The sequence below is a fragment of the Protopterus annectens genome, chromosome 16.part0 (assembly GCF_019279795.1).
Source record: "Protopterus annectens isolate FY-2018-M chromosome 16.part0, PAN1.0, whole genome shotgun sequence".
In the NCBI taxonomy this organism is placed as follows: Eukaryota; Metazoa; Chordata; order Ceratodontiformes; family Protopteridae; genus Protopterus; species Protopterus annectens.
This window is the reverse complement of record NC_056750.1, coordinates 307101880-307124091: the sequence shown is the minus strand read 5'-3', so window position 1 is coordinate 307124091 and position 22212 is coordinate 307101880. Positions and strand designations below refer to the sequence as shown.

Genomic DNA, 22212 nt, shown 5'->3' with positions numbered 1-22212 from the left:
GTCTGGAATGGTAAGCCATCGAAGCGGAAACAGCCCTGGTAGAGTGAGCCTTGACGGGGAATGGTAGATTTCTGCCTGCTGACGAATAGATAAAAGAAATACAATCCGAAATCCATCTGGAAATTGTAATCTTAGAAATAGGGGAACCTGCTCTACTTTCTGAAAAAGACACAAACAGTTGGTCAGACTTCCGTAGTTGTTTTGTCCTGTGTAAGTAGAATTGTAACTGCCTGTGTACGTCCAACTGATGAAATTTAAACTCTGCCTTATTGGAAAATTGAGGAAAGAAAACTGACAACTCAATAAGCTGATTGAGATTAACAGTAGAAGTTACTTTAGGAAGGAAGGACGGATTAGGTCTCAAGGAAACCCTGTCCTTATGAAAGATTAAATATGGGGATTTGATGGACAGAGCTTGAATCTCCGACACCCGTCTGGCTAATGTAATGGCTATTAAGAAGGCAGTCTTCCAAGACAGAAACTTTAATTCACAGGTGGCAGCCGGTTCGAAAGGTGGGGAAGTCAGAGCTTTCAAAACAAGGTTTAGATCCCATGGCATGATAGGTTCTGACACAGGAGGCCGGAGTAACAAGGTGCCCTTCAAAAAGGCCTTACAGAGTTTATGGGCCATAAGAGAGGGCTCGTAAGAGGTATGAAAATTGGAAACAGCAGCCAGCTGGACCTTAATGGTAGCAGGAGCAGAACCCTGCTGAAAGAGCATGGATAAAAAATCCAAAAGAGCAGGAATTGGGGCTGTGTAAGGGTCCAGTCCCTGGGCCGGAGACCAAATAGAAAATCTTTTCCAATTGCTGGAATAAATCTTCCTGGTGGAAGACTTATGAGAAGAGGATAAAATGTCTACTACCTCAGGTGAAAAACGATGAAGTCTGACTAACGATGGAAGTGGAGTAGCCAGGCTGTCAACCTGGGGGTCCACAGGGAAGGATGGAACTGCCCCATGTGTGTCAATAGGTCTGGTACTGGGTCCAGAATCCAAGAACTGTCCACTGCTTATTGATGAAGAAAGGAGAACCAGACTTGGCGAGGCCAGTGTGGGACAATTAGAATCATCTTTCTTCCCGAGAATATGGCTTTCTGAATCACTCTTGGTAACAGAGGAAATGGAGGGAAAGCATATAGCAGACCGGGGGGCCAATCGTGGACTAGAGCATCCCTGGGTGACTCCCCCTGTGGGTGGATCAGTGTGAAGTAGTTGCTGCACTTGGCCTTGAGGGGATTGGCAAAAAGATAGCAGCAAGGCTGCCCCCACCTGCTGAAAATCTGTTCCGCAACCCGGCGGTTCAGGGACCACTCGTAAGGCATCAGAATAGCTCTGCTCAGCCTGTCTGCTATCACATTGGCCTTCTCCGGAATGTGCGTTGCCACTAGAAACCGTTGGGAAGACACTGCCACACTCGCATGGCCTCTCTGCACAGGAGATAAGATCTGGTTCCCCCTTGCTTGTTCAGGTACCACACAACGGACATGTTGTCCAAGTGAATTGCAATCGTTCCCAGAGGAAGAGAGCTCTAAAGTGCTCGCAACGCCAGTAACACCGCTCTCATCTCTAAAACACTGATGCGCAGATGTACCTCGTGATCTTGCCACGTGCCTTGGACCGTCCTGCCAAGATAATGCCCCCCCACCTCATCTGGGAGGCATCCGTGGTCACCGTGGCAACAGGTGACATAGGAACAAACGGTTTTCCCTCGTCCAGATTGGTAGAGCATAGCCACCAACTGAGGTCTTGACTGCACCGATCCGCGAGTAGGATCAAGTGGGAAAGGGGAAATTCCTGAAAGGACCATTGGGCAAAGAGGAGCCACTGCAGAAGCCTCATGTGTAATCTGGCTAGAGGCACTAACATGATGGTGGCTGCCATGGATCCCAGGAGTTAGAGAACCCATCTGGCCTGAACTTTCTTGAGGGGTAACAATGCATGAACTTGACTCAACACTCCTATCCTTTCTTGGGGCAGGAACGCCCGCATTCGAACGGTGTCTAGCTCTGCGCCTATAAATGTGACACGCTGTGAGGGCAGCAAGGCAGACTTTCCCCAGTTCAAGGTAATTCCTAGTCATTGACAGAGGGTAATGTTAGCTTCCCTGGCTCGAATGAGAAGATGCCTGGTGGGGGCAGTGAGGAGCCAGTCGTCCAGGTATGGAAACACTTGGAATCTTTGACGTCTCAGGTGAGCCGTCACCACCGTCAAACACTTGGTGAACACCCTGGGGGCTGTGGTGAGACTAAAGGGCAGGGCACGAAACTGGAAATGACTGGCTCCCAGCCGGAAGCGCAAGTGACTCCTGGATGCCCTGTCCATTTTGATGTGGTAGTAAGCATCCTTGAAGTCGATGGAGCACATCCATACTTCTTTTCCCAGCAATGGAAAAATGGACTGGAGGGTGACCATTCGGAACTTGGACTTCAGAACATAATGATTCAGTCAGCTGAGATCCAGAATGGGTCTCAGGTCCCCTGTTCTTTTCGGCACCAAAAAGAGTCTTGAGTAAGTCCCTAATCTGATTTGGTCTGAGGGGACAGGTTGGATGACTCCTTTTTCCAGCAGCTTTGAGATTTCTAGTGCTGCTTGATCCCTTTGACTGGGTGGAACGTCTGGGATTCTCTTGAATGGAGGGGGCTCTGATAAAAAGGGGATGGTATAATCTCCGGTAACTATTCGAAGCACCCATCGATCCTGGGTGATGCTTCCCCAGGCTTTCGGGTACAACGAAATGCGGCCCCCGACTGGCTCCGGAATAGCACAGTCGGGCAACACATCAGGAATGATGGTAGGAAGACCCGCGAAAGGAATCACAGTCTCCCGAGTTGCGGGAGCCTCCTCTGCCCCTGGGACGACGTCTTCCAGAATAGCCTCCCCCTCCTCTGCCTCTGGAGGGGGACTCACCTTGAGCTACAGGGAAAGACTTCTGTGATTTTTTGAACCACATCTTCCCTCCTCTCTGAGCCTTGGGATAAGGCCTAGGAGGGAGGGAAAAATGGACCCTTACGGCAGACAGGGTCTTTCCCTCTTGCTCGCATCTGGTGAGGGTGTCTTTCACTTTGGTCCCGAAGAGTGAGGACCCATCAAAGGGGGTGTCAGTGAAGGAAGACTTTAAGGCCTCCGCGAAGTGACACAGGTGCATCCAGGCTTGCCTCCTGATGGCTACTCCTGAACTAGCTGCCCTACTCGCTCCTTCGGCTGCGTAAGATATGGGCCTCATGGATGAGTTGACAATAGAACCAAGGGTAGACAACTGGGCGTTAACAGTCTGCGCTAACGTCTCAGGTACGTTACCCATTAGAGTATCTCCTAACTCCTTAAGGAGATCTCTCTGGAGCCGAGTAAAATGACAAAGGTAATTCGGCGACCGTAGGGTAAAGGTCGCTGATGAAAGGGTACACTTCCCGTACTGGTCCATACTCCTGGACTCCTTGTTAGGAGGATGGACGGAGGAAGAAGACTCGGCTACTTCCTGCTGAGTGGCCGCCGCCACCACCATGGCATCTACAGAAACCCCTTTGGACAGGAACTCCTTCCCCGGGGGAGCTGAAAGAAACTTATTAGGTCGTCTGGGTACTGGTTCCACCGAATCAGGGTTCTCCCACTCCCTTCGACAAATTAAATCCAGGTCCAGGAGCTCATTGAAGGGTGGAGACACCCAGGGGGTGGAGGGTTGAGAACCAAAAGCCTTAAGGAATACAGACTCCTCCTCAGAGGGGGTCTTGGACGGCCAGTCTCCTCTCTGCCTCAAAATCTCCAGGATGTCGGATAAAGAGACATCATCGGAGGACGACCTGGGGGACCCCTCTGACTGCTCGAGGTCGGTATCAGAAGTGAGAGACTCGTCCTGGGAGTCTATGTGCTTCCTCTTGCACAACTTTTTTTGGGGGCACCTCAGGCACAGACTCCGAGGGGCCCTCAGGAAGTTGGGGACCGCGCATTGGGGTATCCCCAGACCTTTGGGCTCCGCCATCTACTGATAGGGGGACATCAGAGGCTCGAGCCGGTGTAGAAGGGGACGGAATGATCAATCCGGGTGATGTAACTGAAGATCTGGCCAGTGCGCTCCTCATGGCCTCGAAGGCGGGTCCCCCGAATCAGAGGACCGACCGGCCTCTGAGGCCACGACCGGAGTCGGGGTTCCCCGAGCCGATGCACCGAGAGGGAGGCTCGGAACCGACAGGAGTCCCGAAGTATCCCCCTCGGCCCCGACAAAGGAAACCCAAGTTCCGAAAGCAGAGGACGGAGCCGACATAGTTGGAGCCGACGTCGGCACCGATAAACCCTTGAGGGGTATCGGAGCCGGCACAAGAACATCACTCTGAGCGGAGCACTCCGGCTCCGAAAACAAGGAAGTGCTCGGAGGAGGAACCATCGGTACAAGCATCGGGACAGGCTCCGGAGCCGACTGAGTCGGAACCGAAAATAATTTTGCCAACACCGGCGACTGCAGGAGCCTCTGACCCACCCTATCCACATCCAAATCAGACAGCCTGGAGGATTTGGAGGAAAGAGATGGAGATTGGGATCTCCTGTCTGGAGACCATGCCAAACACTGGGCGACCGGCTCCGAATGGGTTCCAATAGAATTGGAGCAGAGGTCAGTTCCAGCACAACAGATATCTCCTGCGGTCCCGAGGACAGAGGAGCCGAGGGGGTAGCATCCAGTTTAGAAGTCTTCTCCGGAGGCTCCGTGGAGACAGACGGAGCCGGAGATCTCTTCTTCGCCTTAGAAGGCTTAGACTTAGACTGAGTACTCGAGAAAGAGTCTAAAGACTCCTCAAAAGAAGGTTTTAGGAGATCCTTCAGTATAAGTTTGTTTTTCCTTTCCTGTAGCACCCTCGGACTGAAGGCGTAACAAACACTACAGGACTCTTGTAAATGAATTGCCCCTAGGCAGTATACAGAAACGGAATGTCCATCAGTAATGGACATCTTGTAGTTACATTTGGAACATTTCTTAAAACCCGAAGGTTTATGTTCCTTTTGATACTTAGACATCTTAACAGATATTGGTACACCAAAAACAACACACAAGCCACAGAAACCTGGAAAAAATGGCAAGGTGGGAAACTACTGTCACAACAAACAGCCAAAGAACCTCTAATTCAAACGGTTCTTTGGGAGTCTACACACACTCTAAAGCAAGTGAAAAAAACTACTCTCTACACAGAAAAGAATCAGAAATAAACTTTACACAAAATAAGGAGGACTAGGTCCTCTAATTTAAACGTGCCTAGCCCGCCAGAACAGAAGGGATACCCAAAAACACTCACAACAAATTTAGAACAACGAACAAGGAAAAATAGCTATTAAAATAGCTTTTGTTTGAAAAACCACAATTTTCTGAGAGAAAAAAGAAGTTTTAAAGGTACTTAGCCACAGCCAAGTGAGACCACGTCCTAGCTACACGAGCGACAAATGAGATCTGGGGCTATGGAGCAGTGCAACATGGGATACCTGTTTAGCCCAGCCAATTAGAGACTTCGTGCTAGAAAATAAAAATTTGGCCGAGTTGGAGCCGAGTATCCGTGAGTAAGAATGTAGGCGAGATTGGACCACATAACATCATTAATTTCTACATACAGACCTGATAATTGAAGATTATGAAAGATAAAATGGAAGAGGAAAATCTTTTACCAAGATAGTCCACCGCTTTCCTTTCCTTATCATCTGGTAACAAGTCGGTATTCAATGCCAATTTGTTCTAGCAAGAGAAAAGTACATTTGTGTAAAATCCATAAACAGTTGATATCCTCTGAAATTCCCTACCTTGGCAGCCCAACGTCTAGCCAGTATACAAAATCTTACTGTTGCTTTAAGGTATGGTGTACGTCAGAAGTATGCTCTTTGCGTTGCATAGGACATAAAGATGACATACAGATGTACCATCCTCAGAACTGATAATACCAGTCCAAGATAAACCAAGAGGTAACCAGTACATTCAGGAGGGAAATGGACCAGGGGGAGGAGCGAGGGAGTGCTGCAACAGTGAAGGAAAGGACATCTACTGTTATGGTTAAGATTTTACACATCTGTACTATGTCCTTTCATTCACATGTTGCAGTATTCTTAACCTTTGGGAGAGTGCTAAAGGTCAAGAAGAAACTTGGGATGTGGAAGGACCAGCACAGCCCTCTAGGAACCCAAGAAGGATGGTCCTAGCAAAACCAGCTCTAGATCTGGAGATGCCATCCAACTTGTATTGCTTGGTAAAAGTATGCAGAAAAGTCCAAGTAGCTGCCTCAAGAATACAATTATTATCCAAACCCTTGGAAAAAGCACCAGAAGAAGCTACAGCCCTAGTAGAGTGAGCCTTTACAGAAGAAGGAAGGCTCTTTTGTTCTTGGTCTTATACAAACAAATGATTGGAGCCAAAGTCATGGCCTTAAACTCAATGCAAACAAAAAGTATTATCATTACTTTCACTAAAAGTGACTGTAAATTCCCCCCCCGGGGGGTTCTAGCTGTATCCCTCTTGGACAGGGGCAATAGGTGCTGATCATGGAAATATGGGGAAGAACTTGGCTAGTGAAATAATAGCTCTTAACTGCTCACAAAATTCTATATCAGCCTTCTAAAACACCAATTCTCTCTAACCTCATTACGCCTTATAATAACTTGAAATACCTACGCTCTTCAAACAAACTACTGGTTAATATTACCAAACCCAATAACTCTGCAGGTGACAGCCTTTTTTCTAACTCTGTTGGAAAAATGTGGAACAAACTGCCATCTGATATCTCATCTTTGTCTAGTCTTCCACTCTTTAAAAGACAGCTGAAAACACATCTCAATAAACACTGGCTTTGTTCCTGTAACAACCCAGATTAACCTTCCTTTTCCTTTTCTCCTTAATTCCTCCTCACACAACATCCTATAGACATATGTAAAAAAAAAAAAAAAAAAAAAAAAAAAATTAATATTTTTATTATTTTCTTTTTCACCTTTCTCCATATTATATACTTATATTTTTAGAATTTGTATGGCAAATATCTACTAAACTTTGTTTATGTAATTTCCTGCTATGACTATGCCTGTCTGCATGTGTATCTCATGTTCTGACTCAATGTGTTTATAATCTTTACCTTGTATTGCCTGTTTCTGTGAATTACTTGTAATACCGTTGGAGCTTTTCTCCCCGGGCCTCCACTGAAAATGGACATATATCCAGCTGGACTAGCCCGGTCAACAAATGTAAAATATATAAATAAAATAAATAAAAGCAATGTTCCTGCTAACAACCACATCACTAGCAACATCTTAAGTATGCACTCAGTGGTGGGAGACCTGGGTACACAGGTTGACAGCAACCTTACCTTTGACCACCATATCTCCATTGTGGTAAGCCTGGCATTCTACATTGCTCATCTCGTAAGTAAGGGCACTGCCTCCAGGAAAAAAAAGAAGTTATAACCTCCTGTACTCTTCCCTCATCGGGCTAATAACAGAGTACAGCACCCCTTTTGGTTTGTACCTTTCTAAGCATCTGCAGCAATTAGGGAAACCACAAAGGTTCCTCATAAGTCACTTAAATTCTGTTTCATACAGACTACCAGAGGTGATCTCTGCCTTGCATATAAGGCAATCTCTGACCCTGCGTAACTGGAAGTGCTTCATATCCAAAAGTCAAATGGTATATGGGTTACTCGCTCTAAAGACCTTAACCTAATATGTGACATTAATAAAACCTGCTGGAGGGACAGACTTGCTCCCAGAGGTTACCAAACCTTTGGAACAGACTCCCATTTCATGTCAAACAGAGCACCTCATGGGCCATCTTCAAACACAATCTGGACGATTAGATGGGTGACTGTAAATCCCCCCCCCCCCCCGGGGGTTCTAGCTGTATCCCTCTTGGACAGGGGCAATAGGTGCTGATCATGGAAATATGGGGAAGAACCTCACTAGTTTTCTAAGGGCCCTAGGGCCATTACCCTAGTAACTTCCTATGATCCTATAAGTATAATAAAAAGAAATAGCCTTTTAAAATCAAAGAAGAAACAGTTTGCTTGGGTACAGCTAAATCTAGAGACGTAGGATGAAAGGAAAAAACAACTGATCAGACTTTCTAATAGACTTTGTCTTATTCAAATAAAATCTGAGTTGTCTATGCACATCCAAAGTAACACCCTCACAGGCAGATTGTGGAGAAGGGAAAAAAATTAGGCAAAAAACTAGACTGATTAAGTGACAACTCATTAACCACCTTGGGCATAAAAGGAGTATTAGCTAGTAAGGACAGGGTGTGTCCTTATGAAACACCAAAGGAGGAGGACAAGCCATAAGGGTTTGAAGCTCAGACACCCATCTGGCAGAAGTAAGGGCTAACAAAAGAACAGTCTTCCAAAAGCAATCTTGAAAGGAAGCTGAAGCAGCAGGCTCAAAAGGAGCCTGAGACTACTTCTCCAAAACAAAATTAAGACCCCAGGGAGGAGGAACAGGCCTAATACAAAGGACACCTTTAAGGAACTGTTTAGCTTCAAATCTAGAAGCTAAATGAGGAGACAAAGGCAGACAACAGAGACAGCTGATAAGTGGGCCTTAACAGAAGAATAGGCCAAACCAGCACTGAGCAACTCACACAAATAAAAAAGAACCAAAGAAACATCCACAGTAAGTGGATCCAATTACGAAAAAGACACCAAACAGAAAACCTCTTCTATTTGTACAAGCAGGATTTACTACTACTGAGTTTCCTGGCCTCCTGCAGGACCACCTTAAGCACATCCTCTGAAAAAAGGTGTCTATGTGGAATCAAAATCCTATCACTCACAGTGTCAGCTGAAGAGTGGACAGGTGGGGATGGATGAGAGATCCCTTGTCTTGTGTGAGTAGGTCCACAATGCGAGTTAACTTGTGATGACTGCCCTTGGCTAAATGCAGAAGAAGCGGGAACCAATGCTCTCTCGGCCAAAAGGGATTCACCAACAAGATTCTGGAAGAGTCCTGTTAAATTCTGAACAGAACATTTAGAATGACAGGAAGGGGAGGGGAATGCATAAAGAAACATCCCCTTCCAAGAAAGAGAGAGGGTGTCCACCAGAGGACCTGGGACTCTGGCACAAAATAGAGGAAGTTGTCTGTTTAGACGGTAGGCAAATAGATCTAAATGAAGAGTACCCCACTGGTGGACAATAACCAGAAACACATCCCTGTGAAACATCCATTCATGGGACTGAGTTTAGAACCCGCTCAGAGTGTCTGGCACAATGTTTTGACCTGAGGGAATGTAAAGTGTCTGAACAGTCACTTAATACTGGACAGCAAGATCGCACACCAGGAGAGCCAACCAGCAAAGAAGGTAAGATCTTGTTCCCCCCGTTTGTTTACATACCACATCACTGTGGTATTGTCTGTAGATACCTTGAGAGGTCCTGGGGAGAAAATAGAATGAAAAGCTTGAAGAGCCAGCAGAACAGCTCTCATCTCTTTGACAGTGATATGCTTCCTCTTCTGAAGAGGCGGCCACACCCCCTGTACCTTTAGGGAGCCAAAAACTGCTCCCCATCCCATGTCCGAAGTGACTGTGAACAGCTCCTGAGAGGGAAGAGGGAGATTAAAAGAGAGCCCTGGATTTAGAGACAACTGCTGGATCCACCAGTGAAGTTCCTTCTTGAGACAAGGAAGAAAAGAAACTACAAAATTTAGAGGATGTGTATGTTGAAGCCAAACTGACTTCAGAAACCAGTGGAACTTTCTCATGTGGAGTTTGGCCAGAGGGAGCATAGGAATAGTGGATACCATGAAACCCAGAGCTCTCAGAAACTCCCTGGCTATAAGGTCTTGGGAGTAGGCAGGGATGCCAGCACAGGTACTGTCTGAACCCTCCAACCTTGAAAAACATGATCCTGAGAAAGAGTCAGAGAAGACTTTTTGAAGTTTATTGTGAACCCCAGGCTCTGAAGAAGGGAAACAGAAACATGAAAATTTTGCAAAAGGACTGTGATGAGGACAGAATCCAGGTGGGGCTGCAGAGATTAAGGTGCTGGATTATTTGTCTATGCAAACATTTTTCTAGAACTGTAGATAGGGAAGATATGATGGCAAATAGTCTATAGCTGGGCATTTCAGTAGAGTTGTCTCTTTTAAGTAATGGGTGAATTACAGATTGTTCCTAAGTGCTAGGGGCATAGGATTATTGCACAAACCTGTTTACTAGATTGGATACAGGGTATGCTAAGCTGTGTTTAAAATTACAGATTTAATAAGTCAACATCCAGAAATTTCCTGAAGGAGATGAACCACTGTGCCATTCTTTCTGTTCCTGGGGTCTAGTCTGCTTCATGAGAGTTATGCTATCCCAATAATAGAGTAGATTTTTCAGATGCTTTGCAGTGAAATGGTAATAAAACCAATATACAGATTCATATTTTGGATGGCCTCATCCAATGTTAAATCTCCTGCTGAATAGTTTAACTGGATATGCTCCTACTTTTGCAATACGTAAGTAGCATTGTTTATGTAAAGAGTTACCCCTACCCTCTTCCATCATTCAGTACAGCTATTCCTTCTACTTCTGTTCCTACTCACTCTCCTGTAAGGGGTATGAAAAACAAACTGTTTTGGTGCAGATGTGTCTTCCACAAGAGAGAGTAACAATTACTTCTGATCTGGACCAAAATACATTCAAAAGGAAGTTATGTTTGCCATGGATACTTTAATACCACTTTTGGACATAAAAAAAAGACAGAAGATGTATGATCTGGCACATTATTCAAAACTGACTGTGCTGGGTTATTCTCACCTCTTCTGCAGTACCTGTGTTTCTGGAATGCTTGGATTGCTTATCAGACGTTTAAGTTTTCTATTGATTATTCCACCCACCTGCATTCAGTCTTCTTCTATGAGTATTTGTTTAGGCAATACATTAGTGTATTCTGCTGGATAAATCAAAGCCTCCAAAAAAGGACAATTTTAATAAATATTTCAGCTTTCAGGAGAAGAAGCATTGCTAACATACTGGGTGAGATAGCTTAGGTATGTTTGCGGCCTTTGCTGACTTGCATTCATTTCAAAAATGAGGTGAACTATAACAATTTATAATTTTATGGAGCTATTACTTAGAAACAGCTACTTACATAATAATCTCATTTTCTTGGTACCAACCACCTATACTAAGTGCTTGTTTGCAACAGTCTGGGGAAAATGCCTTTCTTATACTTACCCCTAGAAAGTTCTGAAGAAACTTTTTGGAGCCGTTGACGTCAATACTTGAAATATGACCATATCCACCCAGCATACCATCTACAGTGGCTGGAATGTCCTTCCAATAACTCTCCGCCCTGGAATAGAATGTGCTCTCATCCGTTACCACCTCACTTGTCATGATAGATAGCTATTGTGATCCTATGAAATACAGGTTACAGCAAAGTCAGGACTTGGATCTGTAAAATAAAGCCATAAAATGTCTCATTTGACCTACTTAAAATAACATTTTGTATACTGCAAAATGGTCATGTCACAGAACTTTCTCCTCTCAAGCTAAGCAATCACCTAAATGAAAAACTAATTGGTCTTCTACATTCTTTGCCAAATAACCTCAGTCTCACGCAAAGAACAAAGACTAATAACTCCATGAGCATAAGCTCCTAGACCTCCGGGATGAGCAGCAGTGATTCACAAAACGCTGGCACCAGTAAAGAGTTGTAGCAGCCCACGCTACAATGCCCAAAGGTGCCCAGTTTCGAGTTACAAAAATAAATAAATACATTTTTAAAAAAGTACTGAGTCACACTTTGGGATGATGGTACTATGCTTTAAAGCACTAAGTCACACTGTGGGATGATGGTACTACGGCTTTAAACACTGAGATACTATTGGATGATGGTAATACGGCTTGTAAGCACAGTGAGATATTACAGGATGGGGCAGTAGCTTTCTGATGTATAAGCTCAATGCACTGCAGTATCCCCAGACCACAAAGCAATAAGCTGCAAGAAAACAATGTCTTTCTGAATGATGCTGTGCACTAAATCACAGCACAATTCTACTGAAGAGCATTCTACTCTGCTATATACGTTGTAAATCTACCACAGAGGTGCACTAGTGTCCTGTTAACATTTGGTCAGGCTGAACGCCATATTTTTGTGGTGTACAGCATGGTGACATGGTCTCAGGTGAACAGTGAGGCCTCTACTATAGGGTAAACAGTTACTGTAATTAGGATCAGGTGTATGTGTGTGGTGGAGGGGGCTCAATACATTATCAAACTCAAGTCAGTCACTCAACTAACCTTCCACACACAATAAAAAACTTTCCAGGGCATGCTATACTAAACAATGTATAGTGTACCACAGTCCTGAAGGAATACAAAACATATGCTAATGAACTAAGCAGGAGGTTGGGAGAGGCTAAGGCTCCCTAACGACTAGTATTTTATTTTATCTTTTTATTTATTTATGTAGAACGGCAGGTATGGGAAAGCAGGATGCATATTTTATACTTTACTTAGAATTAAGAGTTTATTCTCCATTTCACAGAAAATAGGTGGTGGGAAGAGGGTAACACATCAGAAGGTGACGAGCTCTATTTACTATACATGGAATAGGAGTCACAGCAACTGCTGACCAGGAGAATAAGTATTTTATAATTTGTATAATATAAAGGCTGGACACAACCCAAGATATATGCACTACATGTACAGAGCATGGGGGAAGTTGGGGATGTACATGTACTGACAGTACAACAGGCAAGTCCAAACCTGCTACGTGTTCTGACTGGTGGGGCCAAAAGACAGACGAAAGACCATCTCATAAGCAGCTAGTACTACTGATTGGGTCCATGATGTCTCTAGACTGTGTAGAAGGTTCTAAGATTATGCGATATGTCTGTTTTCTTCACTCTGTCTCAAATATACATGCACTTAATTTCAACATAGCAGATGACTTTAGCAATGCTAGGTCAAGATGCAACTAAATGTTACATGTAAACAGTGTCAACGCAGTGGTACAAGCCAGTTACTGACACAACAGCTACCATAACCTTTTCTAGGGATGCACAATACTTCACTATACAGTTATACATTTTAAGTAAAAATAACACAGCAAATGGCTATTTTTGCCTTTCAGGAACAGAGCCTTCACTTCTACTTCTTGTATTTTTGCTACAATAGTAAAGAAATTACTACAATGTTATTGACTGCAGGATAATTCTCCAAATGGCATTTAGAGCTGCAGTACATACAAAGGCTAAAAACAAAAAAATTATCAAAACGGATTAGCTGACAATTACTTTTCCCTGATATCCCAGCACATGCTATTCCATGCATTACTTTGTTCTCCTTCCCATTTAATTGGTAACCCCTGAATAAAATACCTGCTGTAGATAAGGTAGTAACACACTATGCTAATTGCTAGGATTGTTAAGGAATGGGGTACAGACGTGTAGCTAAGGTGGGACGAACAGGAAACGATCCCAAGTGCAAGGGGCATGACCAGCAACTAACTGTAACAAATGTACATTGTAGCAAGCAGTTTGCATTGGTAGCAACTGGTCTGATACAGTTTAAAGATGGAGACCTTTATTTATCATCCCTAAACTCAGAGACAGGACGTTTTGGGCCCAAGATTAGGAAATGGCTAAAGTAAGCTACAGCTCTGATGAGATGTTTGCCAACCCAGCTTTTCAAAGATTAAGTATATCCTGTGTTGATGCACGGTGGAGGTACAGTCAAATACACAGGATTTAAAAAGGAGTATTTCTATCATGCTTTTGACGTTTCATTTAATGTTTATACACTTCTAAAGAGTAGTGACCTATAAGCAAAACATTTCCTTAATAAAGGAAGAACATAAAAGAAGTCTTATTGCAATGCTGCAGAAGCATCTGTTCTTCAGCATCATTTCCTTAGTCTAGATATACTACACACTCTGGGGTACTGTAGATAGCAAAGTACATACAAGTGTGACTCTCCTATGCTGTTACCTGCCCAGCAGATACAGTCAGCAATTTTCCAACTTTATCTTCTTTGACAACATAGCTCTATCAATATGTTTGCTAGCTTGCTGTTGATTAGGTACTAATTTCAAATACTCTTGCATGTTTAAACCCAAAAGCAAGGCTATTTTATTTAATTTGTATTTATTTATCCTTTGTGGATCAGGTTAGTTCCACCGGGCTAGTTGCCTCTTTTTAGGAGAAAACCATGGTAGTACTTACATTACAAGGAAAAATTTGGCAAGGGTATCAGGGAACTTTCCCTACTCTTGGTAGTTAGGGGAAGGGTTTGTGTGTTACAGCTCCTGACTTACTGTTTCCTGTCCAGGCACAGAGGCAGCCAGGAGGAACAGGAAGAAAACATATCTGAGTCAGCTTTTGCTGAAACTGGACTGAAAGTTGTTGAAAATGTAGCTGAAATGGTGGAATCACTACCACGCATTTTTTTCTGAAGATGAGGGTGCAGAAAAAACAGTGATATTGGAGGAAAAGCAGACTGTAGCTGAAACGGAGATGGATTCAGAGGAAAACTTTCAATGGAGATTATTTGAAGGAGAGACAGTTGTCTCTGAAAAATGCATAATTACAACCCTCCAATCGGGAGGGTGCTGGATCATTATTTGGAAGAAATGGTAAACCAAAATGAGCCAAAATATGGAGCAGCAATTCCATGAAGCACCATCATGGAAAAAAAGTAGAAAAAGAAGGAGAGAGACTGTGCCAGTAAAAGTTCCAGAGACAAAAACGTATGTACAAACTGTTGGAGAAGGAACAAAGAAGAAATAAAAAAAACAGAAGTATACAGTACACGCGAGCAGTAAAAAGGAAGAAAGTGTGGACAGATATGAGGTTTGGGACTCTATCATAACACCTCTGGGTGTCAAAGCAAAAGAGGTTAGAGCTTTTATTTTAATTAATAAATAGACTTTTTGTGACTTGATATTTGAGACTGGGCAGGCCTTGGAAAATTTTTTGGGTGCATATGAGCAAAAGAAAAATATTTATCCATGGTCAGAATATGTGGTGCAAGCTTTTTACAAACAGACACACACACAAAAGAATAATGATCCAGTTTAAAACGGAAGTTGAACAAAAGAACTGAAATAACATTTGTTAACTATATGTAAAGAAGTAATGGACACTACAAAAATATATGATGCGGACTGGGTGATGAGAATGTGGATTAACACTGAAAATGATAATGTTATGCATGCACCTAGTATTATTAATGTTCATGGTAATAGGATTTTTGTGAAATGCAGGGGTCAACCAAAGACTTGTTATTTTTGTGGAAACGATTTTATTCAATGAATGTGATAAAAAAAGATGCCATTTGTGTAGTAAAACAGCATAATGCAAAAAAATGTGATTTAGAGTGAAAAAAATGTGGCAATACTGGTCATTCATGGCTAGAATGTGAATGAATGTGCAAGAAAATGAAACTTTTAGTTATGTACTCACCATAACTTCAGATGTTTGGGATCCATCTCGCCTACATTCTGAATGATGGGTTCGGAGCCGATCCCTCGGCTCCGACTCGGCACGCTTATGCCAAAGAGCGAAGTCTCTTATTGGCTGAGCTTACTATATCCCAGGATGCACCACCAACAGTCCCCCAGATCTAGTTTGTCCGCATACATGCACACATGCATACCCTGCTTATATAACATCGTCAGATGAAACAAGATAAAAACAGTGGAGCTCAAAACCGTTCTATCTCTTCTGATCTGCAAGGCAGGGGAAGGAGGGTGGAGTATCAGGAATGTAGATGGATCCCAAACATCTGAAGTTATGGTGAGTACATAACTAAAAGATGTTATGTGATCCTATCTCGCCTACATTCTGAATGATGGGACAGCGTCCCTAGCACCTGAATCCTGGGTGGCTCACTGGAAAACACTCCTGAGTACCGTGGAACCAAATGAAGCTCGTCCTTTAGATGCCACATCCAATTTGTAGTGGGAAATGAAAGTGTGCGGGTTGGACCAGGTAGCCACAGCACAAATTTCGAAATAAGCGAGCTTAGAATGAAAAGCTATAGAAGTAGCCATAGCTCTGGTAGAATGAGCTTTGATAGATGATGCGAAGTTGCTTATTTGAAGAAGAATAGGCCTGAGTTATGCAATCTCTGATCCATTTTGAGATTGTAGCTTTTGTGATGGTTTGGCCCAATTTATTATCTGAGAAGGACACAAACAACTGGTCTGACTTACGAAGTTGCTGGGTCCTGTCTAAATAGAAGCGTAATTGCCTGTGAACATCCAATTTATGGAGAGTGTATTCTGCCTCATTAGAGAATTTTGGAAAGAAAACTGGTAGTTCTAGAGATTGTTGAAGACAGAAACTAGAGCAGACCTTTGGGACAAAGGATGGATTAGGCCTAAGAGATACTCTATCTTTGTGAAAATGAGATATGGTGGTTTAATAGACAGGGCTTGAAGCTCTGAGACTCTTCTTGCTGAAGTAATAGCCACTAAGAATGCCGTTTTCCATGACAGATATTTTAATTCGCAAGTAGCAGCCGGTTCAAAGGGGAGATGTTAATGCAAAAGCACTAAATCAAGATCCCACGGGGTGCAGGATGAAATACTGGTGGTCTTAACAGACTCGCACCTTTAATGAATGTTTTGCATAGCCTGCTGCTCATCAAAGGAGGATCCGTGGATTCATGGAATTTAGAGATAGCAGCTAGTTGAACTTTAATAGTTGAGACAGAAGATCCCTGATTAAATAGGGATGTTAAGAATTTCAAAACCTCTGGGACAGGAGCAGTGATAGGGTCTAAGCCCTTGAGTTGAGCCCAGATAGCAAACCTCTTCCACTTACTGAGGTACAATTTGTTAGTGGTGGGTTTATGGGCTGAAGACAAAATGTGAACAACTTCGGGTCTAGTGTGTGGCTCTGACTAAGGTCGGAAGTGGAGGAGCCAAGCTGTCAATTTCAGAGATTGAAGGGACTGATGCCAATGTCCCGACTGATGGATTAGCAAATCGGGATCAGGTCTAAGGTCCACGGATCGTCCACATGCTTTTTCAGGTAAGGAAACCATATCTGACGAGGCCAGTATGGGGCAATCAGAATCATTGAAGACCTTAGCTGAGAAGCTTTTTGAATGACTTTGGGAAGGAGTGGGATTGGAGGAAAGCATAAAGCAACCCTGTTGGCCAGGGTTGAGCTAGAGCATCCATGGCGGTACTTCCTGATGTGGAATCAAGGAGAAGAACCTTTGGCACTTGGTGTTTTGTGGAGTCGCAAATAGGTCGCAGCAGGCGTCCCCATCTCTTGAAAACCTGGGCTGCTACTGTGCGGTTTAGAGACCATTAAGTGAGAGAGAATTGTCCTGCTTAATTTGTCCGGGCCAATACATTTGACTTTCCGGGATGTGGGTCGCTACCAAGAAGCGGTTGGTAGCTACAGCCCATTCCCACACTCTCATGGCCTCTCTGCAAAGGGGATACGATCTGGTCCCTCCTTGTTTGTTCAGATACCAAACCACCGACATGTTGTCTGTGTGGATGGCGATGATACCCTGAGGAAGGAACTTGTGTAAGGCCTGTAGGGATAGAAGTACAGCCCTCATCTCCAACTGCGTTGATGTGGAGAAGAGCTTGATCCGGAAGCCAGGAGCCCTGAACTAGCCTGCCCAGACAATGCCCCCCACCCTATCTGGGAGGCATCTGTCGTCAGGGTAACCGCTGGAGGGGAGAACAAAAGGTTTGCCCTGATCTAAGTTGGAAGTCTGAAGCCACCAGCGCAGGTCCCTTTGCATATTTCGTAATCATGATGTGATGATTGAGGGAGATCTTGAAAGGACCATTGAGTTGATAAGAGCCACTGAAGAATCCTCATGTGTAACCTTGCTAGAGGAACTAAAAGTACCGTGGGACATTGAGCCTAGAACCTGTAGGACCATCCTGGCTGGGGCTTTGGATCTCGAGATCAGAGCTTGAACTTGGCCCTGTAAGGTTCGGATCCTGTCGGCGGAAGAAAGACACGCATCAATCTTGAGTCTATCTCTGCTCCTATAAACTTTATGCGCTGAGAGGGCAGCAAGACAGACTTTGACCAATTGAATGTAATGCCAGGAAACACCCAGGAGATGGTGGCTTTGAGGTTGTCCATAAGTAGATGCCTGGTGGTGGCAGTCAGGAGCCAGTCGTCGAGATAGGGAAACACTTGGAATCCAAGGCTCCTCAGGTGAGCCGTCACTACTGCCAAACACTTGGTGAACACCCTGGGGGCTGTGGTGAGACCAAAGGGCAGAGCACAAAATTGGTAATGACTGGCTCCCCAGGCTGAAGCGCAGATACCTCCTGGACGCCTGATGTATCGGTATGTGATAATAGGCGTCCTTGAGGTCTATGGAGCACATCCAAACATCCTTCTCCAACAACGGGAGAATGGATTGCAACGTGACCATTGAATTTGGATTTCGTGAACGGATAGGTTCAGTCTGCTGAGATCCAATATTGGTCTCAGGTCCCCTGTCTTTTTGGCACTAAAAGAACCTGGGAGTAATTTCCTGATCCGATTTGGTCTGTGGGGACCGGTTGGATGACTCCTTTGTAGCAGCTTTGAAGCTTCTGCGGCTGCTATTTCCCTTTGACTGGGTGGTGGGTCCGGGATTCTCTTGGATGGAGGGGGTGAGTATTTGAATGCGATGGTGTAACCTCCGGCAATTATCGGGCACCCATCTGTCCTGAGTGATTGACTCCCAGGCTTTTAGGTGCTTGGTATGACACCCGACTGGCTCGAGCAGCACAGCCGGGCAATCCCTCATGTCGTGGGAGGCTGAAGAGCCACGAAAGGACTCGCGGTCTCCAGAATTGCGGGGCCCTCTGCTGCCTCTGGGCGCCATGCTCCCTGAAAAATTTCCCGCCCTCTGCCTCTGGGCGGGAATCTTCCTGCTGTTGGGAGAAAAACTTGCGAGATTTCGGAACCACATTTTCCCCCCTTTGGCCTTGGGGTAAGGCCGAAGGGATTACAAAATGGCACCAGTAAAGAGTTGTAGCAGGCTACATTTTTAAAAAAGTACTGAGTCACACTTTGGGATGATGGTACTATGCTTTAAAGCACTAAGTCACACTGTGGGATGATGGTACTACGGCTTTAAACACTGAGATACTATTGGATGATGGTAATACGGCTTGTAAGCACAGTGAGATATTACAGGATGGGGCAGTAGCTTTCTGATGTATAAGCTCAATGCACTGCAGTATCCCCAGACCACAAAGCAATAAGCTGCAAGAAAACAATGTCTTTCTGAATGATGCTGTGCACTAAATCACAGCACAATTCTACTGAAGAGCATTCTACTCTGCTATATACGTTGTAAATCTACCACAGAGGTGCACTAGTGTCCTGTTAACATTTGGTCAGGCTGAACGCCATATTTTGTGGTGTACAGCATGGTGACATGGTCTCAGGTGAACAGTGAGGCCTCTACTATAGGGTAAACAGTTACTGTAATTAGGATCAGGTGTATGTGTGTGGTGGAGGGGGCTCAATACATTATCAAACTCAAGTCAGTCACTCAACTAACCTTCCACACACAATAAAAAACTTTCCAGGGCATGCTATACTAAACAATGTATAGTGTACCACAGTCCTGAAGGAATACAAAACATATGCTAATGAACTAAGCAGGAGGTTGGGAGGCTAAGGCTCCCTAACGACTAGTATTTTATTTTATCTTTTTATTTATTTATGTAGAACGGCAGGTATGGGAAAGCAGGATGCATATTTTATACTTTACTTAGAATTAAGAGTTTATTCTCCATTTCACAGAAAATAGGTGGTGGGAAGAGGGTAACACATCAGAAGGTGACGAGCTCTATTTACTATACATGGAATAGGAGTCACAGCAACTGCTGACCAGGAGAATAAGTATTTTATAATTTGTATAATATAAAGGCTGGACACAACCCAAGATATATGCACTACATGTACAGAGCATGGGGGAAGTTGGGGATGTACATGTACTGACAGTACAACAGGCAAGTCCAAACCTGCTCGTGTTCTGACTGGTGGGGCCAAAAGACAGACGAAAGACCATCTCATAAGCAGCTAGTACTACTGATTGGGTCCATGATGTCTCTAGACTGTGTAGAAGGTTCTAAGATTATGCGATATGTCTGTTTTCTTCACTCTGTCTCAAATATACATGCACTTAATTTCAACATAGCAGATGACTTTAGCAATGCTAGGTCAAGATGCAACTAAATGTTACATGTAAACAGTGTCAACGCAGTGGTACAAGCCAGTTACTGACACAACAGCTACCATAACCTTTTCTAGGGATGCACAATACTTCACTATACAGTTATACATTTTAAGTAAAAATAACACAGCAAATGGCTATTTTTGCCTTTCAGGAACAGAGCCTTCACTTCTACTTCTTGTATTTTTGCTACAATAGTAAAGAAATTACTACAATGTTATTGACTGCAGGATAATTCTCCAAATGGCATTTAGAGCTGCAGTACATACAAAGGCGCAAAAACAAAAAAATTATCAAAACGGATTAGCTGACAATTACTTTTCCCTGATATCCCAGCACATGCTATTCCATGCATTACTTTGTTCTCCTCCCCATTTAATTGGTAACCCCTGAATAAAATACCTGCTGTAGATAAGGTAGTAACACACTATGCTAATTGCTAGGATTGTTAAGGAATGGGGTACAGACGTGTAGCTAAGGTGGGACGAACAGGAAACGATCCCAAGTGCAAGGGGCATGACCAGCAACTAACTGTAACAAATGTACATTGTAGCAAGCAGTTTGCATTGGTAGCAACTGGTCTGATACAGTTTAAAGATGGAGACCTTTATTTATCATCCCTAAACTCAGAGACAGGACGTTTTGGGCCCAAGATTAGGAAATGGCTAAAGTAAGCTACAGCTCTGATGAGATGTTTGCCAACCCAGCTTTTCAAAGATTAAGTATATCCTGTGTTGATGCGGTGGAGGTACAGTCAAATACACAGGATTTAAAAAGGAGTATTTCTATCATGCTTTTGACGTTTCATTTAATGTTTATACACTTCTAAAGAGTAGTGACCTATAAGCAAAACATTTCCTTAATAAAGGAAGAACATAAAAGAAGTCTTATTGCAATGCTGCAGAAGCATCTGTTCTTCAGCATCATTTCCTTAGTCTAGATATACTACACACTCTGGGGTACTGTAGATAGCAAAGTACATACAAGTGTGACTCTCCTATGCTGTTACCTGCCCAGCAGATACAGTCAGCAATTTTCCAACTTTATCTTCTTTGACAACATAGCTCTATCAATATGTTTGCTAGCTTGCTGTTGATTAGGTACTCGAATTTCAAATACTCTTGCATGTTTAAACCCAAAAGCAAGGCTATTTTATTTAATTTGTATTTATTTATCCTTTGTGGATCAGGTTAGTTCCACCGGGCTAGTTGCCTCTTTTTAGGAGAAAACCATGGTAGTACTTACATTACAAGGAAAAATTTGGCAAGGGCATCAGGGAACTTTCCCTACTCTTGGTAGTTAGGGGAAGGGTTTGTGTGTTACAGCTCCTGACTTACTGTTTCCTGTCCAGGCACAGAGGCAGCCAGGAGGAACAGGAAGAAAACATATCTGAGTCAGCTTTTGCTGAAACTGGACTGAAAGTTGTTGAAAATGTAGCTGAAATGGTGGAATCACTACCACGCATTTTTTTCTGAAGATGAGGGTGCAGAAAAAACAGTGATATTGGAGGAAAAGCAGACTGTAGCTGAAACGGAGATGGATTCAGAGGAAAACTTTCAATGGAGATTATTTGAAGGAGAGACAGTTGTCTCTGAAAAATGCATAATTACAACCCTCCAATCGGGGAGGGGGTGCTGGATCATTATTTGGAAGAAATGGTAAACCAAAATGAGCCAAAATATGGAGCAGCAATTCCATGAAGCACCATCATGGAAAAAGTAGAAAAAGAAGGAGAGAGACTGTGCCAGTAAAAGTTCCAGAGACAAAAACGTATGTACAAACTGTTGGAGAAGGAACAAAGAAGAAATAAAAAAAACAGAAGTATACAGTACACGCGAGCAGTAAAAAGGAAGAAAGTGTGGACAGATATGAGGTTTGGGACTCTATCATAACACCTCTGGGTGTCAAAGCAAAAGAGGTTAGAGCTTTTATTTTAATTAATAAATAGACTTTTTGTGACTTGATATTTGAGACTGGGCAGGCCTTGGAAAATTTTTTGGGTGCATATGAGCAAAAGAAAAATATTTATCCATGGTCAGAATATGTGGTG

At 43.6% G+C, this 22212-nt stretch overlaps 1 protein-coding gene across 6 annotated transcripts in view; it reads right to left on the bottom strand.

Moving 5' to 3' along the window:
• NTMT1 (N-terminal Xaa-Pro-Lys N-methyltransferase 1) overlaps nt 1-22212 on the bottom strand; it is a 261140-nt gene that overhangs the window by 137182 nt on the left and 101746 nt on the right. For 2 of the 6 annotated variants that reach the window (XM_044058775.1, XM_044058776.1), the window contains exon 2: nt 11172-11353. The exons of 2 other annotated variants lie outside the window; for them this stretch is intronic. In XM_044058775.1, coding sequence (XP_043914710.1) covers nt 11172-11333 — 162 coding nt within the window. In that variant the 5' untranslated portion in view covers nt 11334-11353. Of the gene's footprint in view, nt 1-11171; nt 11392-22212 lie in introns of all 6 variants that reach the window. 2 more of the 6 variants (XM_044058773.1, XM_044058774.1) reach the window with 1 other exon arrangement.